Source organism: Ceratotherium simum, chromosome 1, assembly GCF_057802395.1.
Source record: "Ceratotherium simum simum isolate JZ-2026a chromosome 1, ASM5780239v1, whole genome shotgun sequence".
Lineage (NCBI taxonomy): Eukaryota > Metazoa > Chordata > Mammalia > Perissodactyla > Rhinocerotidae > Ceratotherium > Ceratotherium simum.
Window position 1 is genome coordinate 62,180,606 of NC_141900.1, and position 21,648 is coordinate 62,202,253.

Here is a 21,648-nt window from a genome sequence, read left to right on the forward strand (position 1 = left end):
ACTTAATTTTAGTAGAGGTTTTCCCCTAATTTTTTTGTTTACTTTTTATTTTTGGATATGTATATCATTAACATTGTTCAAAAGTCAAAAACTTTGTTAAATGGTATACTCAGGAGTACCTTCTTCCCCATGTTTTTTACCACATTCTCACTTACCACCTGTAGGTAACATGTATGTAAACCTTATTTGAAGTTTCTCCTTTCTTGTTTTATTTTTTTATTTTTATTTTTGCAGATACTCATGTACACAAGTATTCTTATTTACTCTTCTTTCTTGCACATAGCTAGCATAACATATGCATTCTTTTTCACATTGCTTTTTTTACTTAATATAGCCTGGATATCTCTCCATATCAGTTGGTAGAGACTTCCTTATTTCTTTTTCATAGCTGCATAGTACTCCATTGTGTAGATGCATAATAGTTTATTCGCCAGATCTCTTACGTGCTTCCAGTATTGTGCTCTTTCAAAGAGTGCCACAGTAAATTACTGTGTGCGTGTGTATGTGTGTTTTAATTAAAACATAAATGTATTGTCTCTCAAGGTTCTATGAGTAGATTGGGATGAATTAATGGGGTTCTCACTTTGAAGTCGCTCAAGCAGTTGCAGATGGAAGTTGGGGCTGGAGTCATCTGCAAGTTCAAAGTAACTCAACATCAAGGTAGCTCACTCAGTATGCCTGGCAGCTGATGCTGGTTGTCAGCTCAGAGCTCAGCTCGCGCTGTTAGCTGGAATGCCTGCCCATGACCTCTCTGTGTGACTATGGCTTCCCAGAGCATGTCAGCTGTTCTAAGAGGGACTGTCCCAAAGGGCCCAAATGGAAACTTCAAGGCTTCTTAAAATTTATCTCAGAAATCCCAGAATATCTCATCTACATTCTGTTGATCAAGCAAATCATTAAGGCTGGCCCAGATTCAAGGGGAGGAAAATTAGGCTACTTCTCTTAATGTGAGGAACAGGATGCATGAAACTGACAGCAAGCATCTTTGGAGGCTATATACCATAGTCTGCCAGAAGGCAAACACAATTCACATTGCTTTCATGTGTACGGTGTACTCACTTTCTTCCCAAGACCCACACAGTCTCATCCCATTAAGGCATCAATTTGAAGTCCAGGATCTTGTTATCTAAGTCAGGTCCAGATATGGATGAAACTTCTTAGATGCAATTCCTACACTACAGCTCCTCAAGAACAGTTCCTCTGACCTGAAGACCTTTATTGAGGTCTTTATTTCTCCATGCAGCTTTAGTTACCACCTAGTGTCCTTTCATTTCATCTCGTAGAACTCCATTGAGGATCTCTTCTAGGGCTGGTCTAGTGGTAATGAACTCTCTCAGCTTTTGTTTATCTGGGAATTTCATAATTTCTCCCTCACTTTTGAAGGAGTTTTGCTAGATACAGGATTCTTAGTTGACTGCTTTTTTCCCTTGAGCACTTTAAATATATCAGCCCACTGACTTCTGGACTCCCAAGTTTCTCATGAGAAATCTGCTTATAATCTTGTTGAGATCCCATGTATGTGATGATTCACTTCTCTCTTGCTACTTTCAGGATTCTCTTTGTCTTTTGAATGTTTAATTATAATGTATCCTGGTTGGGTCTCTTTGAACTCATCTTAACATGGAGCTTGTTGAGCTTCTTGGATTTTCTTGGATTATTTTTTGGATTATATTTTCAAGTCTTTCATCAAACTTGGGAAATTTTCAGCCGTTATTTCTTCAAATATTCTCTCTGCCCCTTTCTCTCTTCTTCTGGGACTCCCACAATGCATATATTGGTCTGCTTGTGGGTGTCCCACAGGTCCCTTAGGTTCTGTTCACTTTTCTTCGATCTTTTTTTCTTTCTGTTCCTCAGACATGATAATTTCCATTGTCCTGTCTTCAAGTTCACTGACTCTTCCTTCTGACTATTCAAATCTGCCTTTGAATCCCTCTAATGAATTTTTTTTTTTTTTTTTTTTTTTTAAAGATTTTATTTATTTATTTTCCCCCCAAAGCCCCAGTAGATAGTTGTGTTACAGCTGCACATCCTTCTAGTTGCTGTATGTGGGACGCGGCCTCAGCATGGCCGGAGAAGCAGCGTGTCGGTGCGAGCCCGGGATCCGAACCCGGGTCGCCAGCAGTGGAGCGCGCTCACTTAACCACCAAGCCACGGGGCCGGCCCTCTAATGAATTTTTCATTTCAGTTATTAGACTTTTCAACTCCAGAATTTCTTTTTGATTTTTATTTAGATTTTCTGTCTATTTATATTTCCATTTTGTTCATACATCATTTTCTTGACTTTCTCCACATCTTCCTTTGGTTCTTTGGGCATCTTTAAGACAGCCATTTTAAGGTCTCTGTCTAGTATATCTGCCATCAGGTCTTTTTCAGGGACAGTTTCAGTTGATTTATTTTTTTTTCCTTTGAATGGGCCATGCTTTCCTGTTCTTTGTATACCTTGTGTTTTTTTGTTGAAAACTGGACATTTGTATCTAATAATGTGGTAACTCTGGAAATCAGATTCTCTTCCTTCCCCAGGTTCTCCTGTTTTTTATTACTGTTTTTTGGGATGTTGTAGGCTGTCTCCATGTGGAGGATCATCAGCCTGAGGTATAAACTTAACATCTTCTCAGGTCTTTTCTGAGCTTTCCCTAGGCATGCACAGTCACTTTCTAATTTTCCCTGTATATGCAGTGGTTTTTGAATGTCCTAGTCTTTAATGTCTGGTTCCCAAAAGGGGAAAAAGGGAAAAATGAAGGAGGAAAAAAGGTTGCAGGCCCTTTAAATCTCCTTGAAGTCTCTTCAGCCAGAGTGGGAGGGGCCTGTAGCAATGGGGAGAGCTGCAACAACAATGACTGCTCTTCTCTTTGCCTGTACTTCCTGGATCAGAAGCAACAATCAGGAATCAGAGTGCTTTTTTGGAGAACTGGGGCCATTTGCTCACCCTGGCTCCTGCAAGCCGTGTGTAAGCTGCTCTAGGAGCAAGTGCACCGCTGCCTGCCAGGTGTCTGGGGGTGGGGGAGGGGTAGCTACTGCTGTGCTAGGAGCTGAAATTAACCACAATGTACTGTCCAAGTCTTCCTCTGGAAATTGCAAGTCTTCAGTAGACCCCAGAGTTCCAAAATTCTTCCCTCAGGCAGATCCAACCAGTGTTTCCTGTTCCACCATCTTCCCCAAATCCTCTCTCTGTGCATGTATTTTTTTGTATTTTGGGGGACATACCTTCTGGGTGAGATCCTAGAAGTGGGATTGCTGGATCAGAAGATAAATACATATGTAATCTAGTTAGATATTGCCAAATTACCTCTGAGATGTTGTACAGTTCTGCATTCTTAGTAGCAATGTATGCAAGTACCTGTTTCTGCACAGCCTATCAACAATGTGTGGTCAGGCTTTTGAGTTTTTGCCAATCTGGGCTGAGTAATGATATCTTAATGTAGAGAATAAATTAGAGCCTAAGGAGAACAACAGCATGTACAAAGAATCACCTGGATTTCTAGTTAAATACGGTGAGTTAAACACATGTTTCTCTCTCCTCCATCCTAAAACCTACTAAAATGAGAATAAAAAAGTAAACAAGAACTTGAGAGGAAAGCACTTCTTTTTATTCTGACACTGTACAGTTTTTCCTTTGTTTAAGGGTCATTTGCATATCTTTTTGGTGAAAACTTTTGCCCTTTTTTCTAAGAGATATTTGGTTTTCCTTAATTTTTAAGAGTTCTTTATACATTAAGAATATTGTCCTTTGTGATATATGTTGTAAATATTTTCTTTTGAATTTGCTTCTGCTGTGTTTTAACTTTGCAAAAAAAATTTTTTAATTGCATTGTGTTTATGAGAGAGGCCCTGAAAAGCTGATTGGAAGCTTTATGTGTAAGACTAGGGCTTATCACCAGACGAGGAGCTTGATGTTTCATTCTGTGGGACCTTTTGATTTAAGAGAAGAATCTTCCAATTTCTTGGTAGAGATGGAGTAAAGGAGATTGGCGGGAGGGGCCCTTTTCAGTATGTAGGTTTTTATTCCCTTGTTTTCTTCCCTTCCCATTGCTGTGCCTGGCGTTCTCAAGTCAATCTATTTTCGGTCTTTTGTTCTATAGTAAACCTTTATTTCCTGCTCTAGTTGGAGAACTGTAGTTGCTTGGCTATATGTCATAGGTTGGGGATCTGGGGATAATTTTTTATTCAGTCTTTCAGTCTCACTGGAGGTATAGATTCCTGAGTCCTTTGGGAATTATGTAGTGAGAATTGGCTTACTTCTGCAGATACTTAGGATGTCTCTTTTCTCACTTCCTGTTAATTCCTTCATCTGTTTTCTTCTCATCTGCTGTTGTTTCCTTTTAAGTTCTTCTTTATCCTATTTTTATTTTATTCTCATTTTAGTGGGGTTTAGATAGGAGGAGAAAGAGACACATTAGTTTATTGTATTTGGCTAGAAGTCCTGGTGGTTCTTTGTACATAGTTTTCTCTCTTCAGGCTCTACTTTGTGGGCAGTTGGAATGCTCTCAATGGTTCATAGTATTGCACTTTTGTTTGATAATTTAGAGTTTATGTGCCAGTACTCAGATGATTCTGATCAGTGGTTAGAAAATTGGTTGCCCTTTGCCCTCTTTTAGTCCTGTTTAACTTCAAGGGAAGAAATTTTTACAATTCCAAGGAAAAGATTGTTAATTGGTCCTTGAAATATGAATGCTACTTGAGAGTCTCTGTCTTTTCCCCATTTGATCCAATCTTGCTATATTGTATGGTCTTTGTTTGGAGATTTTAGCTTTTTTGTAGTTTTGTTTTAGTTAAATCCCCTTTCCTTTTTCTTCTTTTTTAATTTGGTGATTTTTCAAGACGGGGAAGTAAACATACCTTTATTCCTTTCTTTTAAAATGCATTTAATACAGTGTGAAAAGTATTCAAAACCATATATTTCATTTAGGAAGTTGAATACCTGGATTAAGTACCCATGCCAAAACCTGTTCCTGATTTGTATAAAGTTCTGCATGAGGTGTGATTCTGGTCTGACTCATTTGTTTGCAGTGAGTTTCCTGTCACCACGAAGGGAGGAGAGTACCTGTGAGAACACATGTATACTGGAAGTAGAGAGCTGCCAGAATCTGAGGCAGCTTTAGGGACTAGTTTCTTTCACCACCCTTCTTATTAGCTGTTGTTTCTCACGGCACTTCTGCTTCTCTCTGCACATCTGCTCCAAGATGTCCATGTGAACCATTTTTCTGTGCCTGCCGATAGTTTCTGTTCTAAGTTCAGCTTACACATGAGCCAAGATGGACACTCCAGTCTCTCTCTTACCTACATGTGCCCTTTCTGCTTCAGCTCTTCACAGCTGACCAGTGTACTCTCCTGCTGTTTCTGTCATATTTCCAGGAAAAATGGATTGGCCCTGACCATCTTTTTGTGCCACTTCTGTTCTGTTATTCCTAGCCAAATTATAAATTGGCTGTCTTGGATCAGGTGTTCGGTGCGGATCAAGCAACTTAGGAATGTCCGGTGGGTGGGGGGAGTAGTGGGGCAGCAGGGAAACAGCAAGGAACCATGGATGGGACTGTTCTCCTTGGTAAGTGAGGGGGCAGGATAGAGCTGACTACATAACGTGGTCTCTCCTTCAGCATGCCAGTTTATTTTTAATAGAGTAAGCAAACAGTTCAGGTTGAATATTGCAGGAAACTAGCTAATATGTAAGTGTCAAAATTGACTGAGAAGTCTGCCCTGTTTGATGCTATTTTTTATTTGCATTGTAACTTGAGTAGCATGGTGTGGCAGAAAGACTGCTATACTAGAAGTTAGGAGTCTTAGATTCTAGATCTGCTTTTGCTGTTCTGAAAGCCTTCACTTTCTTCATCAGATAAATTTTTAAAAGGTCGATGGAGTACAATAGTTTCTAAGGTACTATCTAGCTATAAAACCTTGTGACTCAAACTGGGAAAGATAATTTCTACAAGGACGGTCAGAATACAAAGCTATTATAACAAAATCGTAAGTTCAAGTTAATGTAAAAAAAAAATTAGAAACAAGAATGATTGGACTCATACTTTAGAAAAAGAAACTGGAGTTTTGTAGTGAACCAAATTCTCCTCATTTGAACTGTTTTATTTGAAATGGGGTGGTCTTCATAAACTGATTTAAGTTAGATATTATAGTCACAAACTGTCTTCTCACCTTAAGTTGCACATAAGGTGTATTACTGTAAGTGTAATATTGAAGTTTGAAGTGCTTTTTGTCTTCCATGCTTTTTTAAAAAACATAGTTGGATATGGAGAATAGTTAAGTAACATAAGTTTCTTTTACTTTTTAGGATTTAAGTGCCCTGTATGCTCAAAATTTGTACCCTCAGATGAAATGGATTTGCATCTTGTGATGTGTTTAACAAAGCCAAGAATAACATATAATGGTAAGTCCCGTGCTTTAAAATAATATTTTAAATGAGGATTACCTTAGATTTTATGAATTTCATGTTTCAGGTAAAATTTAAAAGGCAAGGAGGGACCATTGACAAGCCCTGGAGCTAAGTGGTATTTTAGTTAAGTCTGTGATTTGTGATTTGGCTGTGCTGTTCTTTCCTGACCACAATCTCCAGATACTCAAAACCCTAGGAGAGGTTCAATGTAGTCCAGTACGTTTTGAAATAGACTTGAAAAAAAAATCAGATAGTTCATTTCTAATGTTAAGTAAATAGAATAAAATAAAGGAAAAATGAGAGCTTTTTTCAAAATTTCATAAGTAGAAAGACAAACTTCTTTTTTTTTAAAGCTTTTATTTATTTATTTTTCCCCCCCAAAGCCCCAGTAGATAGTTGTACGTCATAGCTGCACATCCTTCTAGTTGATGTATGTGGGACGCGGCCTCAGCATGGCCGGAGAAGCGGTGCGTCGGTGCGCGCCCCGGCATCGGGACCAGGCCGCCAGCAGCGGAGCGCACGCACTTAACCGCTAAGCCAGGGGGCTGGCCCTAGAAAGACAAACTTCAAAAGGCTATGAGAGGGGCCCTCCTGGTGGTGCATAGCAGTTAAGTTCGCGCGTTGCACTTCGGTGGCCCGGCGTTCCCCGGTTTGGATCCTGGGCACGGACCTACTCACTGCTCATCGGTCTGTGCTGAGGCGTCGTCCCACTTAACAGAGCTACAAATCTACAACTATGATATACAACTATGTACTGGGGCTTTGGGGAGAAAAGAGGAAAAAAATAAAAAGAGGAAGACTGGCAACAGATGTTAGCTCTGGGCCAATCTTCCTCAAAAAAAAAAAGGCTGTGAGGGCCGGCCCCGTGGCTTAGTGGTTAAGTGCAGGCGCTCCGCTGTTGGCGGCCCGGGTTAGGATCCTGGGCGCGCACCGACACACCGCTTCTCCGGCCATGCTGAGGCCGTGTCCCACATACAGCAACTGGAAGGATGTGCAACTATGACATACAACTATGTGCTGGGGCTTTGGGAGGAAACAAAAAAAAAAAAAGAGGGGGATTGGCAATAGATATTAGCTCAGAGCCGGTCTTCCTCAGCAAAAAGAGGAGGATTAGCATAGATGTTAGCTCAGGGCTGATCTTCCTAAAAAAAAAAAATAATAATAATAATAATAAAAAAAAATTAAAAAAAAAAAGGCTGTGAGAAATGTCAGATTTTTCAACTGTTAAATTTGGTTTGAAATAGAATGAGTAGGAAGAGTACCAGTAAACAATGAACCCAGCTGAAAGACTGACCTCATTCAACAAATGTCTTTTGCATACCTATCAAGTATGAGGTAAAGAGTTAGGAACTTGGAATATAGCAGTGAATAAAACAGAGATGGATCCTACAGCCTAGGATCAGCCAAAGGCTAATCAGCGTAGTAGCACTTAGTCAACAATCTGAGATTTCTCCAGATTACAGAAATGTTGGGAGGGTTAGAATTTAATGTTAAAATGAACATGTTACTTTGAGTAGCTTTTTTGCAAATTGGTTTAGGAATCTCTCTCTCTAAAAGGTAGTGTTTCAGCCACACTGTTACAGTGGTGACCATAGAGTACTTTTTCCCATTCATTTTACAGTGAATAAATAAAGTAGCTTTTACCAATTCCTTTGAATAGTACATGTACCTATTGATTATATCCAAACTTTTTGCATTATGAAATTAAATCGGCTACTTTGCAATCTAGTTGAAATTCAGTTACTTAAAAAGCATTCTCATTTAGGTTCAAAATTTGAGGTAAAAGTTATTGGGCTTGTTTCTCATACTTACCCCATTATCTTATTGTTACCCTCCATAATTATTATATTTATTACAGGTGTCTTTAAAATAAATATCCTTAAATCTTAAGCTTTTGGCCTTGAATTTTAAAAGCACAAATATATTTCTTTTGACCATATAATATATTTGCACACAATCTTAGTATTCTGTACATTTACTTTTTGTGTAATAGATCTAGAATACAGTCTTTCTGTGTGTTGATATTTGGCAGTTTTTTTTTTTTTTTTGTGAGGAAAATTAGCCCTGAGCTAACATCCGATGCCAATCCTCCTCCCTTTGCAGAGGAAGATTGGCCCTGGGCCAACATCTGCGCCCATCTTCCTCCACTGTATATGGGACGCTGCCACAGCATGGCTTGACAAGCGGTATGTCAGTGTGCGCCCAGGATCCAAAGCTGCGAACCCTGGGCTGCCGCTGCAGCGTAGCACGCACCCGACCACTACACCACTGGGGGGGGGGGAATATTTGGCAGTTTTTAATTTCCTGATTTAACTATCCTCAGGTCATTCAAGTTTTCTACTAGATCACTGATTTGGTATCTTAAAGAACCAATATGTTACCTTCTGCTTGGGGATACTGTAAGCCAAGTATTCAGGTTTTAAATATTTGGCAGTATTCCAATTCAGAGGTTAGCAAACTTAATACAAAAAGTAAATAAAGTTGCAGCCATTTTTAAGAATGGCTGTCTACTTTAAGGTAGGTACATCTGGAATTTTTGAATTTGTTAAAAATATATTAACTGTCTATAAACATTCAAAAGAAGCAAAAACAGCTTCATAAAAATTATATATGGTTTTTGAAGTTTTAAAACTTGGACAGTGGCCAACTATGGGTAAAAGGAGAAGGAGCTTTGATTGGCTTATTTAGGTTAGAGGTGGGGGATTCCACAGGCTGTGGGAATTCTAACACCACTCTATTTTGAAGGCAGAGCCCTGCAGGGGAGAAAAAATAATCCCTCTACCCTTCTGAGTTCTTGGCTGAGACCCCTGTAATAAAAGATTAACAAGAGAAAAACAAGCAAAAGTTTATTAACATGTGTACCTCCTGTATGCGTGGGAGATACCCAGGGAAAAATGAGAAAATCTCCGAGGTGGTTTAGAATTTGGGCTTAAATACCTTCTTCAGCAAAAGACAAAGAAGGGGGAAAGGCAGTAATGGAAGGTTACCAGGAAAGTCATGGTAAACAAGGGATTTGTTATGAAGATTTAAGTTGGTGCCTTTTCCATCGATAAGATTCTCTTGTAATATTCTCCCGTGATTTAGACTCATCTTTCTGTTCCTGATACAGAGAGGGAGACACTTACAAATGATTTCCTTTATAAATGTAAAATTTCCCTCAGTAAAGGGTAACTTTTGTTTTCAGAGCTTCTGTATCTGCTGTTTCTTAATCCGTTTAAAATAATGCTTATGCCAAAGAAGCATATTTTGGGGTAGCATATTCTGCTACCCTTCAGTCCCCAAAATCTCATCTATCACATGTGATGAGTCTGTGTAAAAATTGGCCTCTTTCACACCTAAGCAAGGCATCTAGGATTTCTATAAAGTTTAGAACAAGGTGAGTCAGACAGTCTCTGAAATGAATCTTTTTAGTCACCTGGACTCCTCACAACCTAATATTTGAATTCCTAAAAGTCAGTGCCATAGAGAGATAAGCATTAGAGAGATTGGGCCTCTAAATCGTGTTAATACTCAAACAAGAGAATTATATTCAGCACAGTGCTTGTAAATTTATACCTTTTGTAGCCTTTCCTAAAATAGCTAGATCTGAAATTTTGAAATTTATGTTAAATATATATTAATTTAACTATCCATAAACATCCACAGTTGCAAGAAGAATACTTGGGCTTGTTTTCAGGCTGAATATTTATAGTCAAACTCCAGAATAGGATAAATTCCAGAAATTTGAATGTAAGTTGATGATTTGGAGTTTCAAATTCGTACTCCCAGAAATGATATTCTAAATGTTGGTTTAGTTTCCAGACTATCCCACAACAGCTTTCTTATTTTTTAAAAATCTGTAATATATCAAATACCCAAGTCCTGGTAGCTGGAGAAGAAAATGGACTGGCTAGGTGGAAGCTTTCAGGGTTTAGGCATCTGGTTCAGCAAAGGTTCAGGTAGGAGGCCCAAGGCAATCATGGCAGGGAATTATTCAGAATGATATGAGTGGTTATTGCAGGTGGTATTTTGGCAGCATGGAAAAAATGCGGAATGCCAAGATGGGTGTTCATCTGTGTAGATTGCCCTTAAGTCAGGGACTACCTATTTCATATACTTTCCCTCCTTCATGTGCTTCATTGTTTAGTTTATGGGCTTAGTAATTTGTTGTGTAGTCTATGAATTTAATATAAATTTTATGAGCATAGAGTCTCTCTTCATTTCTTTGCTCCTCATCTTCTAAAATGTTTCAGAACAAACTGAAAATTGAATACTGTTAGCAAATTCTTAGTCTTGATTGTGTTGGTCTTTAAACTTCATTGGATCATAGCATGTTTTGCATCATATAAAGTTCAGTTTTTATTTTAGACTTCTGTGATTGAGGGCAGTACGATTTGTATTTAAGAAACCTTTGTTTTATTTGTAGTTGATACTGTGTGTATGCATGTGTACCCGTAGAGAGGTTAACTTGAAATAAGTTTGTCTTTTGAGAGTTAATTTTGAACTCATGTAGTGAATCAAAGAGCTTTTCAAAATCATCAGAAAGAAGACTGGCTTTATGGATAGAGTAAGATGTGATTATTACTCTGTTAAACATATTTAAAGAAAGATTGAGTCAATTGGAAGGCAGCTTGTTTTGCAATGAAAATGAGGACAAATGATCCCAACTTCTGTGCTGTCTGTGGGAGAATGTATCGTGTCTCGCTCACACAAATGTTGAACGTAGATTGCGGCAGGCAGTCAGCACTCTGATTCCAGTGTGCACGTGCAGTCTTCTAATGACCTGGCTTTCCGTGTAGCGTATTTGCAGGAAAGAACGTATTTTCTCTCTCTGTAGATACTGTCTGGCTTTCCAGGCAGTTGTGGTTCTCATTTTAAGTTGTAAACTTGCTTTCTGCCTTACATACTATATTTTCTTGGTTTTAAGATTCCCCTCCGCCCCCCGTTTTAATCTTTCTGAATTCAGGATCCTTTCTGAAATTGGCATGTCTCTTATAATTGAGGTAAGAGAAAAAAACCTGCCAACCACCAAGCGGAATTTTAAATCAGGCAGTTATTGCCTGAGTTGATGTGAACTTTGCCTTCTGTGGAAGGTTTCTGTTATCTGACTTGACCTTTCCGTTCATTTATTTGCATTGGTGATTTCTGTGGTTGAGTTTTAACTTAAATGTGAATTCCTAATTGTAGTTTCAAATGACTTCATCAAGATTACATTATGAATTGAAGTTATTTTTTGTACTATAAATTGAGAGTCATGCTATTCAGTGAAATTAAAGCCAGTAGAAAGTGTCACATCCCTTATACTATGTTATAGAAATTTCAGAGTAGACAACATCCCAGAAGAGGTTGGCAAAACAAAAGCAAAACTGTTCTAAAACCCACATGGGATTCCTGTAGAAAAATACAGTCACCTTCTATTAAAGGTGAACTTGTAATGAAAAATTTTAAATATATAAGGAGTGAGAGTTAGCAGATATGACTAGAATTACCACTCCAAGAACTTTAGAACTATAAATATGTTTATTTTCAAATCATTAAAATAAAAGGATGAATAGGAAATAAGTAAAAAATAAGACACATTGTGAATAAGATGCAAATGGAACTCTTTAGACATTAGCCATTGAAATTAAAATCTCAACAAATAGGATAAGCAGCAGATTAGATAGAGCTGCAAGGAGAATTAGTGAAGTACAAGATGGATCTGAGGAAATTACACAGAGTGTAACAGAGAGGTTGATGGGAAATATCAGAAAGGTGTGCATGGCCTGGAGCCTGGAAAAGAGTATGCACCATGCTTATAATAATCTCAGAAAAAGAGATGGAATTGACTTTTGGTCTCCAGTTCCACATGTAGGAAGTTTGGCCGTAGCCACTCTGTCCTAACAACAAGTAAAAAGCTGAACAGACTGAAAAATTAACGACTCTTATTGGACCTATAAGAGATGGAAGGGCACAGAGCAAACTGCCGCCCCCAAGATTGTACAGACAGGCAAATACAGGGAGTCTTGGGTTTTGACTTACTGAGCAGAGACTCAATAGCTGGAACCATCGCAGGAACCAGTGCCAGAGGAGGAAAATCTGAACTGTAATTGATGAATTGCTGGGGGCTCAGTGTGGGCAAGTCTGAGAGCTTAAAACTTCAGAGGGATCCAGTCACAGTGGGAGCCCCACAGTATTACAAGATTTGCCTCCAGGAGCTCTACCAGGTTCCCACAGTAAATATTGGAGAAGAATCCCCTCTTGCTTCTGGCAGGGGGAGGGGAAAAGGAACCATTTGAAATATGCCAGAGGACTATGTTCTTAACAATACCTGCCTCAGGGGAATCTAGTTAACCAGAGTCTAACTGAACCTGGGAGAAGGGAAGTACTCAATTCCAGCCCACTCTAGCCAATCCTGTTCCACCTAATGGGGGAGAAAAAAACTGAGAAACACTTGTGAAGTTCATGGTCCAGAGGCACAGGCGCACTAAAAGACTGAGACTTAATCATAGAACTGTAGAAATCTTCCCCTCTTCCCGTACCTTCACCACAATACTAAAGGCCTATTTACAGCAGTTCCTTTCATCTGGTGTATCATAACTGGCTATCAAGAGAAAATCACAAGGCATACCAGAAAAAAATTTTTTTAAAGAGACAGAACAAGCATCAGAACCAGACATGGCAAGGATGTTGGAATTATCAGACTGGGAATTTAAAACAACTATGATTAATATACTAAGGTCTCTCATGGATAAAGTAGACAGCATGGAAAACAGATGGGCAGTATAAACAGAGATGGAAATCCTAAGAAAGAACCAAAAAGAAATGCTAGAGATCAAGAACACTGTAACAGAAATGAAGAATGCCTTTAATAGGCTGGACACAGCTGAGGAAAGAATCTCTGAAGTAGAGGATATATCACTAGAATCCTCGAAAACTGAAAGCAAAGAGAAATAAGACTAAAAATAATCAGATCAGAACATCCAGGGACTGTGGGTCAACTACAAAAGGTGTTACATACGCATAATGGGAGATGGAATTGGTAAGAGGCAATATTTGAAGGGAAATGGCAGAGAACCTTCTAGGATTAGAAGGTTCTGAATCCTGTCCTGAAAGACAGGAATTCTCAGATTTGAAGGAGCACTATGATCCTGAGCAGTATAAATAAAAATAAATTTATACCTAGAGACACATTAACCAAAAACCAAATAAAAAGAGAATATTAAAGTAACCTGAAAAATAATATTTTACCCTCTTCTACTTGTGTTAACACTTCTAAAATGCTTCTTATTTTGTGTAATAATTTAAAATTTAGCATGTGTTTACTTTATAAAGGTAATGGATCAGAAATGGTCATACAAAAAAAAACTTTACCATATCCAGTTACCAAAATTGTACACCTGTTTTATATGGCACTGAATTCAATTTTACTGCCCTTGTGTTAACATGTAGCTGCTCAAAAGCAGCACTGATTTGCATTTAAAATGTTATAAAGAACAACAGGGGGCTGGCCCGGTGGCGCAGTGGTTACTTGCGAGAGCTCCACTCCGGTGGCCCAGGGTTCGCAGGTTTGGATCCCGGGCGTGCACCGACATACTGCTTGCTAAGCGATGCTGTGGCGGCATCCCATATAAAGTAGAGGAGGATGGGCACGGATGTTAGCCCAGGGCCAGTCTTCCTCAGGAAAAAAAAAAGGGGGAGGATTGGCATCGGATGTTAGCTCAGGGCTAGTCCTTCTCACAAAAAAAAAAAAAAAAAAGAACAACAGTACTTTGTACAAAGTACAAGCTTTGAATGCAGCTTGCTGAGGTCAGATCCCTATTCTATCGTGTAATGGCTGTGTAATCTTGGTCTTGGTTTTCTCTCCTGTAAATTTAGGACTAGAAGTCATGCCTATCTTCGTAGAGTTACTGTGAGAATCAAATGAGAAATCGTGCATAGTTGTTTGTAGGTAGTAAGTGCTAAGTAAATAAGACCTGTTGTTACTACTAAGACCTGTTGCTGCCTTTGACTTTGAGAGGTAAACATATGGTAGGTGCCGTATTTAACACGCTAACAAATCTAAAATTCTTTTGCTGTATTTTTTTAAAAGCCCATAGTTGTTTAATTTCAAATTAGATGTCTAAAAGTCTTGCATGGCAATAATAGTTCTGTAATATATGGAGAAGTAGGGGGTGGGAGGATAATTAGAAAACTACTTGCTCTTATATGATGTAACAATTTATTTTTATTTTTTTGTGTGAGGAAGACTAGCCCTGAGCTAACCTCCGATGCCAATCCTCCCCTTTTTTTCTTGAGAAAGATTGGCCCTAGGCTAACATCTGTGCGCATCTTCCTCTACTTTATATGGGACACCACCATAGCATGGCTTAACAAGCGGTGCGTCGGTGTGTGCCTGGGATCCGAACCTGCGAACCCCGGGCCGCTGCAGCGGAGTGCGCGCACTTAACTGCTTGCACCACCAGGCCGGCCCCCTGATGTGACAATTTAAAGGTGCAATTTAATGAAAAAATATTTTCCTACTTTTTATAAGTATTATGGTGGCCTACACATTCTGAAATCTGAAGTCTAGATTTGATGATAGGCAGATTGTGATGTTGGTAGAAGTATAGCTCTTTTCATATTCTGAATAGAAATAGAAATACTGTAAAAAGCTGTCTGTACATGTATAAATGTGTTTATCTTAAGGTACATTCTTTCCTTAAGGCTTATTATAAAAGAAGATACATAGAATAGAAATTGAAATAAAAATACATAGTTCAGTGAGAAGGAATTCTGATAGATCTTTAAAGTATGAAGTAGGTTTCAGATTCCATTTCTGATTTCACGAATAAAATTTGAGAAAGAAGATGACACCTCTTTTCTTTATTTACTGATTCTTAATTTGTCTCGTCATTTCATAGATCTTTATATAAGCCTTGCCTTTTTGTGTTCTCCTTATCCTTGTATCACTTTCATAGTTTTTTTTTTTTTTAATCATTCCAACATTCAAAGTAAGCTTTCTTGATTTTAAGAAATCAGGAGAAGAAACAGAACAGAGACCTTAAAAAGATTTTTGGAGTGTTAAGAAACCAAGTGAACCAATATAGCTGTCCTCAAAGGGAAAAAGATTTTTTTCTCCTGGTCACAGTTCTTATTTTGGTTAATATGTGGTATTGACAAACTCTAATTTTAAAGGGATTCTAATACAAATATTAATAAAATGTATTTCCAAATTTATCTCATTTTTGTTTCCTCAATATAAGAGCACAGCTAGGATTCAGCCCATATCTGTCAACCGTTTTGCCCTTTCACAAAATATTTTACATCTATCTACATAGTAAAAGATAAATTAGTCTATTTAGACATTTAATCTAGACCTTGAAAGGATTAATAAGATTTACAGAGAAATGGAGGACATGTTTAGAAGTAACAACTAGACAGGTATAGTTTCAGGCAAAGGAGAACGATAAAAGAGAATTGAAGGTGCAAAGATAAATTATGGCTATATAATGAAGTTTTTTAAAATAAGTTATTGGGAATTTGAAAGATTAATCTTGGTATTAATTTGCAAAAATGTTTGTAAGGAAAAGAACTTCTTAAATACCAGTTTGGAGAACGTATGGTACTTTATGTGGGAAGTGGTTAGATCATGTGTTGGGAGGAGAAAGAAACAGATGTCAAAGGCATAATAAAGAAAGGATGAATTGGGTTTAGTGATTGCTGGAAATGGAGAGGGAGGAGTCACAGGTATCTTGAGGGTTGGCAGTGGAGTTATTCCATTTGGGATAAAGAGATTGTAAGAGAGTACCTAGCTGCTCTAAACAATATGTGAGGGCTATTGATCTTTGCAAAATGTGAAAATTATGAAATGTGATTTTTTTTTCTTTTTTAAAGAATTTTTCTAAAAGAGAAGAGTAAGGATTTTGCTGACAGTAATTGAATATTTTGTTCAAGAAAGATTTTAGAGAGGACTGTTAAAGAAATGGCTTGTGAATATTTTTCCAATCACCATTTATTACTTGTATATCTTTTTTTTTAATGCTTTTTCTCCCCCTTTAAGTCACCTTGGCCTTTGATAATTCAAAACACTGCCCTGGATTTGCCTTAGAGATGGCCTTCAAAAGTATCTTCCGAGCCATTGAGTGGTTTTGTTTCGGGGAAGGCAATATTAACACAGTGGCTCTGCCTTTTTTTGGGAATTGTTTTTAACTCTTAACATTTTAACAATGTATTAAGGTAATATAACAATAAAGTAATAAAGAAAAATATTCTAGAAAGTTCCACTCTTTTGTCATCTAAATATTTATAATGTTTATGATTTGCTTGATTTCTTTCATTTTCCATGAGACTGATTTTGGAATCTCCAGGCTTCTTGACCTCTCAGCACCTCCTAGATTATTGTTACTTGGGTCTCCTTTTATCTTAATCCCTTTAAACTGTATTCCTTAGCATTCACCTCAATTCCTAGGCCTTTGCTTGTAATGCTTTTTGATATGAGAGACCTTTTTATAACTGAAAAATCTTTGACACCCAGCACCTAGATCCTGGTTTCTAAATACCATTCTTCAGTAAAAAAACCAGGGCTCCTTAGAGAAATAGCTGATTCTAGGGCTGGAGCAGAGAAAATAAAGAAGAGCCTGGAGCTCTTGTATTGTCTGAAAGCAAGGAAGTGTTCAGAAACCAAAAAGTTGAAGGCATGTCAGAGGAACCTGAAATAGCTAACCTGAAATAGCTCCCAGTGAATAATTTGAGCAACAAAATTAATATAGCATGGTATTGGATTACAACTCAAAGTATAAAATGTATCTGAGTCCATCAGTCAGTCAGTGAATCAATACAGAAGAGTAAAGCTTAACCTGAAGACTTAATCCTAAAATGCAAACCTTACATTCTTCAAATTTTTTAAATTTTAACATTTCTATTTGTTGTGATGTAAAAGGAATCTTCTTCCAAATCTTTTAAATGTGCCATGTGTGCTCTCTGATTTTAAGTACCACCAGTACACACTAGAACTTACCATATATTGCACATGTACAATTTGGAATACATAATCTTAGTTTATTATCAACAATACAAAAGTGGATGAAAGAGATTTCGGGAAATGAGAGCTACTATCGTAAGCCCCAGCAACAAAAGACTATAATTTTCTCCTCCCCAGGTTTTAGAGGGAAAATGTGAGTTAATTTTGTTGAGTTTTATATTGTGGAATTCTCACAGTAAAGGCTTCTGCTATGAAGTCTTATTTTCTACCTTAAGACTTTTTGTGTTTATTATATACAGAGCACAGATGAGTGAATATAAAGTGTAGTTTATTATTCATTAACATAAGACTCAATTGGACGCAGTGTGTTTTACTCTTTTTTAAATCACTAAGAAAGATGTATACTATCTTTTGTTCCATGCGGTTTTTTAAGATTTTCGGTTTACCTATCAAAGAACATGGTTTGTCTTCACGTCTGTTTTGATTCATTGAGAACCTATATCTTTAGGGTTAAATTTGTTAAGTATATGCCTAGTATTTTATAGTTTTGTTACTGTTATGAATGGCATTTATTTTTGCCATTTGAATTTCAAGCTGGTTTTGCTGGTATAAAGAGAAGCTATTGGTGTTAGGTGAGTCCTTGGATTTCCTAGATGTGTAACTGTCATCTGCAAATGAAGATAATGTTTTCAAGTGTTTATGCACGTATTTTATTTCTTTGTCTAACTGCATTAGTTTGAAGCTTAAAAACTGTGTAGATAATAGTGGTGCCAGTGGGCATGCCTGTTGTGTTCTGTGTCTTTACTGTTTCACTTTTTAAAAGATGTTTGCTTTGACTTTTGGTAAATCATCTTTATTGTGTAAATGTCATTTTCCTCTCTTTCTCTTTTACTTAGAGCAAAAAAACAGCTTAATTTTATTTAATTTTTCCTCCCCTTTTTATTTGTTGATAAATTATGTTGATAGATTTTTTTAATGTTTTAGTTGAACTGATTTCTAATGTTGTTGGATTTAACTCTGATCATGGGCTATTCCTCTTTTAAAACGTTGCTACCAAGTTTATGCTATCTAAAGATTGTGCTAGTAAAATGAATTGGAAAGCTTTTCATCTTTTCTGTGCTCTGGAATAATTTGAATAACCCAGGAAGTACTGTTTTTTTCATATCACACAGAATTTGACTTTAAAATCATCTATCCTTTTTAAGGTAGATTTTTGGCAGTCTTTCTAATTTCTTTGATTATTAGTGTATTCATGTTCTTCATGTTCTTCCACTTCCTGGGAATATATAAATTTGGGAATTTGTATTTTGCTAGAAAATAATCCTTTTCCTCTAAATTTCCAAATTAATCGCCATAGCAGTGCATATAACATTTTTTTACAATTATTTTCATCTTTTTAATATCTTTGGTTGTATTACCTTTTTCATTCTAATATTGTGTATTTTTGTTTTTGTACTTTTGTACTTTAGGCCAGTTAAAAGGGCATATATTTATTTAATTGATATTTTTAAAGAAGCTACTTTAGAATTGTAAATAGAGGTACTAATTTATGAGTACCAAGTACTAAGTAAAGCTGCTTAGTTTATTTCTTTTTAATCTTTCAATTTTAATAATAAGATTATTTTAGAAATAGAAATATTTTTCTTATAAGGGCTTTATTTACATCTGAGATTTTAATATGAAATGTTCTTTTTGTTAATTTCTAGATAATTTCTCATTTCAATTTTTAATCTCTTTGATTCAGAGGTTAACTAGAAAAAAAATGCTTCTTAGTTTCGAAAAGAAATTTTGGGGGGGAGGAATTTAATGGGAAGTCATTTTGATCTTGATATTAGAGAATGCTGCCCATAATATCTATATTTTTGAAATTTATTGATGTTTTCTTTGTGGCTGAGTACATCATTGAGCTCTGTAAATCGTGAATATCAGCATTTTCTTGTGCCAGTTCCTCAAGCCCCAGTCCTCACAGGGTGACGTGAAGAGGGCTGGGTGACATCTGCACACTCAGTGAGTTACATTACAGAAGAGGGACCCTGAGTTTAGGGAACCCGAATGTTTTATTGTGGGAAGTCAGCAGGCCTGCCCTTTCCTCTGGAGGGCACACTCTCTGTCTTCCAAGGCTGTTTGCTATTCCAAGATCCTTGAAAAGATAGTCTAAGACATGTAGAAACATGAGAGACCCTTGGAGAATTGTCTCCCAACAATTTCCTTTTATTTGTATTTGTCTGCTATCTTTGCTCATCCTTTTCTTTTCTTTTAATTAATTTTAATTTTATGTTTGAATAGGTAATATGTTTGCATGGTTTCAAAGCAAAGAGATATAAAGGATATCTGGTGACGTCTCTTCTCACCTCAGTCCCTCAGTCATCCTTTCCAGAGGTGGCCACTACTACCAGTTTCTTGTGATTCTTCCAGAGATATTTAATGTATATGCAAACAAATATATACATATATTCTGCCCTCACATACTTTTTACACAGTGATATCATGCTGTAGACAGTTCTGAACCTTGAGTTTTTTGGGGGTTTTTTTGGTGTTTTTTTGTGTGTGTGAGGAAGATCGGCCCTGAGCTAACATCTGCCAATCCTCCTCTTTTTTTGCTGAGGAAGACTGGCCCTGGGCTAACATCCATGCCCATCTTCCTCTACTTTATATGAGATGCCGCCACAGCATGGCTTGCCAAGCAGTGCGTTGGTGCACCCCCCGGGGATCCAAACCGGCAAACCCCGGGCTGCTGCAGCGGAGCGTGTGCACTTAACCACTTGTGCCACCTGGCCGGCCCCCAGAACCTTGAGTTTTTTAAATAATATATCCTGGAAATTATTCCAAATGAGCTTCATTATTCTTCTTTACGATTACCTTATATTTCATAGGTGGACGAACCACAAATTATTAACCATTCCCTTGTTGATGGGCGTTTAAATTGTTCCTGGTATTTTGTATGAGTGTGTCTATGGGATGTGGTCCTTGAAACCTTGCTTGGTCAGGGATGTATGTGCATTTGTATTTCTGATAATGCTTTTAGTATTTTACCTTGAGCGTAGTGCTGGAGTGTATTTGCTAGTATTTTATTTAGGATTTTTGCAAAAATGAGATGGACTAGTTTGGGGGTAATCTTTTTAGAGTCTTAGAATCAATGTTATGCTTACTTCAGAAGAAATAATTTAGACTTCCTTTTTCTGTGCTCTGAAGCTGTATAAATAACATTCAAATCATCTGAACTTGAAAGGTTGAGTATAACTCCCTATGGAAGTGTCTGGGCCTCCTGCTTTTTTGGAGGATCACTCTTAGGCAGCTATCTCTAATTTCTTCTACAGAAATTGATCTATTTGGGTTTCTGCCTTAAATCTGTTTTGCTTCTTGATACTTCCCAGAAAGTTATCTACTTCATTGCTGCATACTGTTAGCAAAGTAATCTCTTGTGGATTCTTTACTTTCTACCATTATGTGATTGTTTCCCAATTTTTTCCTAATTTTTGTATTTGTGTTTACTCCTCCTCATCCTTTTTATTATTGGCTATTTTGATTGTTGTTGTCGTTGTTTTCCAAAGAATAAGCTCTTAGATTCCCTTGGGTCTCTTTTTTTCTGTTTTCTAATTCATTTATTAGGCTTTTGTTTATATTATTTATTTCTTCTGCTTTCCTTAGGTGTGCTTTTCCTGGTTTGTTGTGTTGGGAGTATTAATTCATTCATTTTCTGTCCTCCTTCCTTTCTGCCTTTCTTATTTTTCAGCATAAGTATGCAAGGGTATGAATTTTTCTCTGAAGATATTTCATCTCTGTTCCATAGATTCTGATATGCAGTGTTTTTTTTATGAATAATTTCCTTAGAAAGCCTTTCATAGATGGTATACTTAATGAGCTATTGGATGCCCAAATGTTTTTTGTTTGCCTTCATGTATGAATACTGTCTTGGCTGAATATAGGATATTTTTATTTCAGTTATTTTTTTTCCTTTAAGTCTATAAAATTGTTCTGTTCTCTAACTCCCAGTATTATAGGTGAGAAGTCTAGCCTGGGTGTCATTATTTTTTCATTTTAAGTTACCTGTTCTTTCCATTTGGAAGCTTGCAGATTGATTTCTTTTTTTAAAGATTGGAAATTCTGTTTTTTCCCAGGGCATCTATTTAAATGTTTTTCTATCCTACTCCCATCTCTAATCCTGCTTGGGACTTCATGAGCCCTTTCAGGCTAAAACTCAAGTCTTCAGTCAGCTCAGGGATTATTTTCTTCTAGTATTTCTTTGATTAATATTTCTTTCTCTGTTCCCCTTTCTCTTCCTGTGATTCCTATAATTTCAATATTAGAGCTCCTGGATTTGTCCTTTGTGTCTTATGTTTTCATT

At 37.2% G+C, this 21,648-nt stretch overlaps 1 protein-coding gene across 2 annotated transcripts in view; it reads left to right on the top strand.

The window, feature by feature from the left end:
- Nucleotides 1–21,648, top strand: part of ZNRF2 (zinc and ring finger 2) — an 89,119-nt gene that overhangs the window by 42,395 nt on the left and 25,076 nt on the right. For both annotated transcript variants that reach the window (XM_004419202.3, XM_087429169.1), the window contains exon 2: nucleotides 6,281–6,376. In XM_004419202.3, coding sequence (XP_004419259.3) covers nucleotides 6,281–6,376 — 96 coding nt within the window. The remainder of the gene's footprint in view (nucleotides 1–6,280; nucleotides 6,377–21,648) is intronic.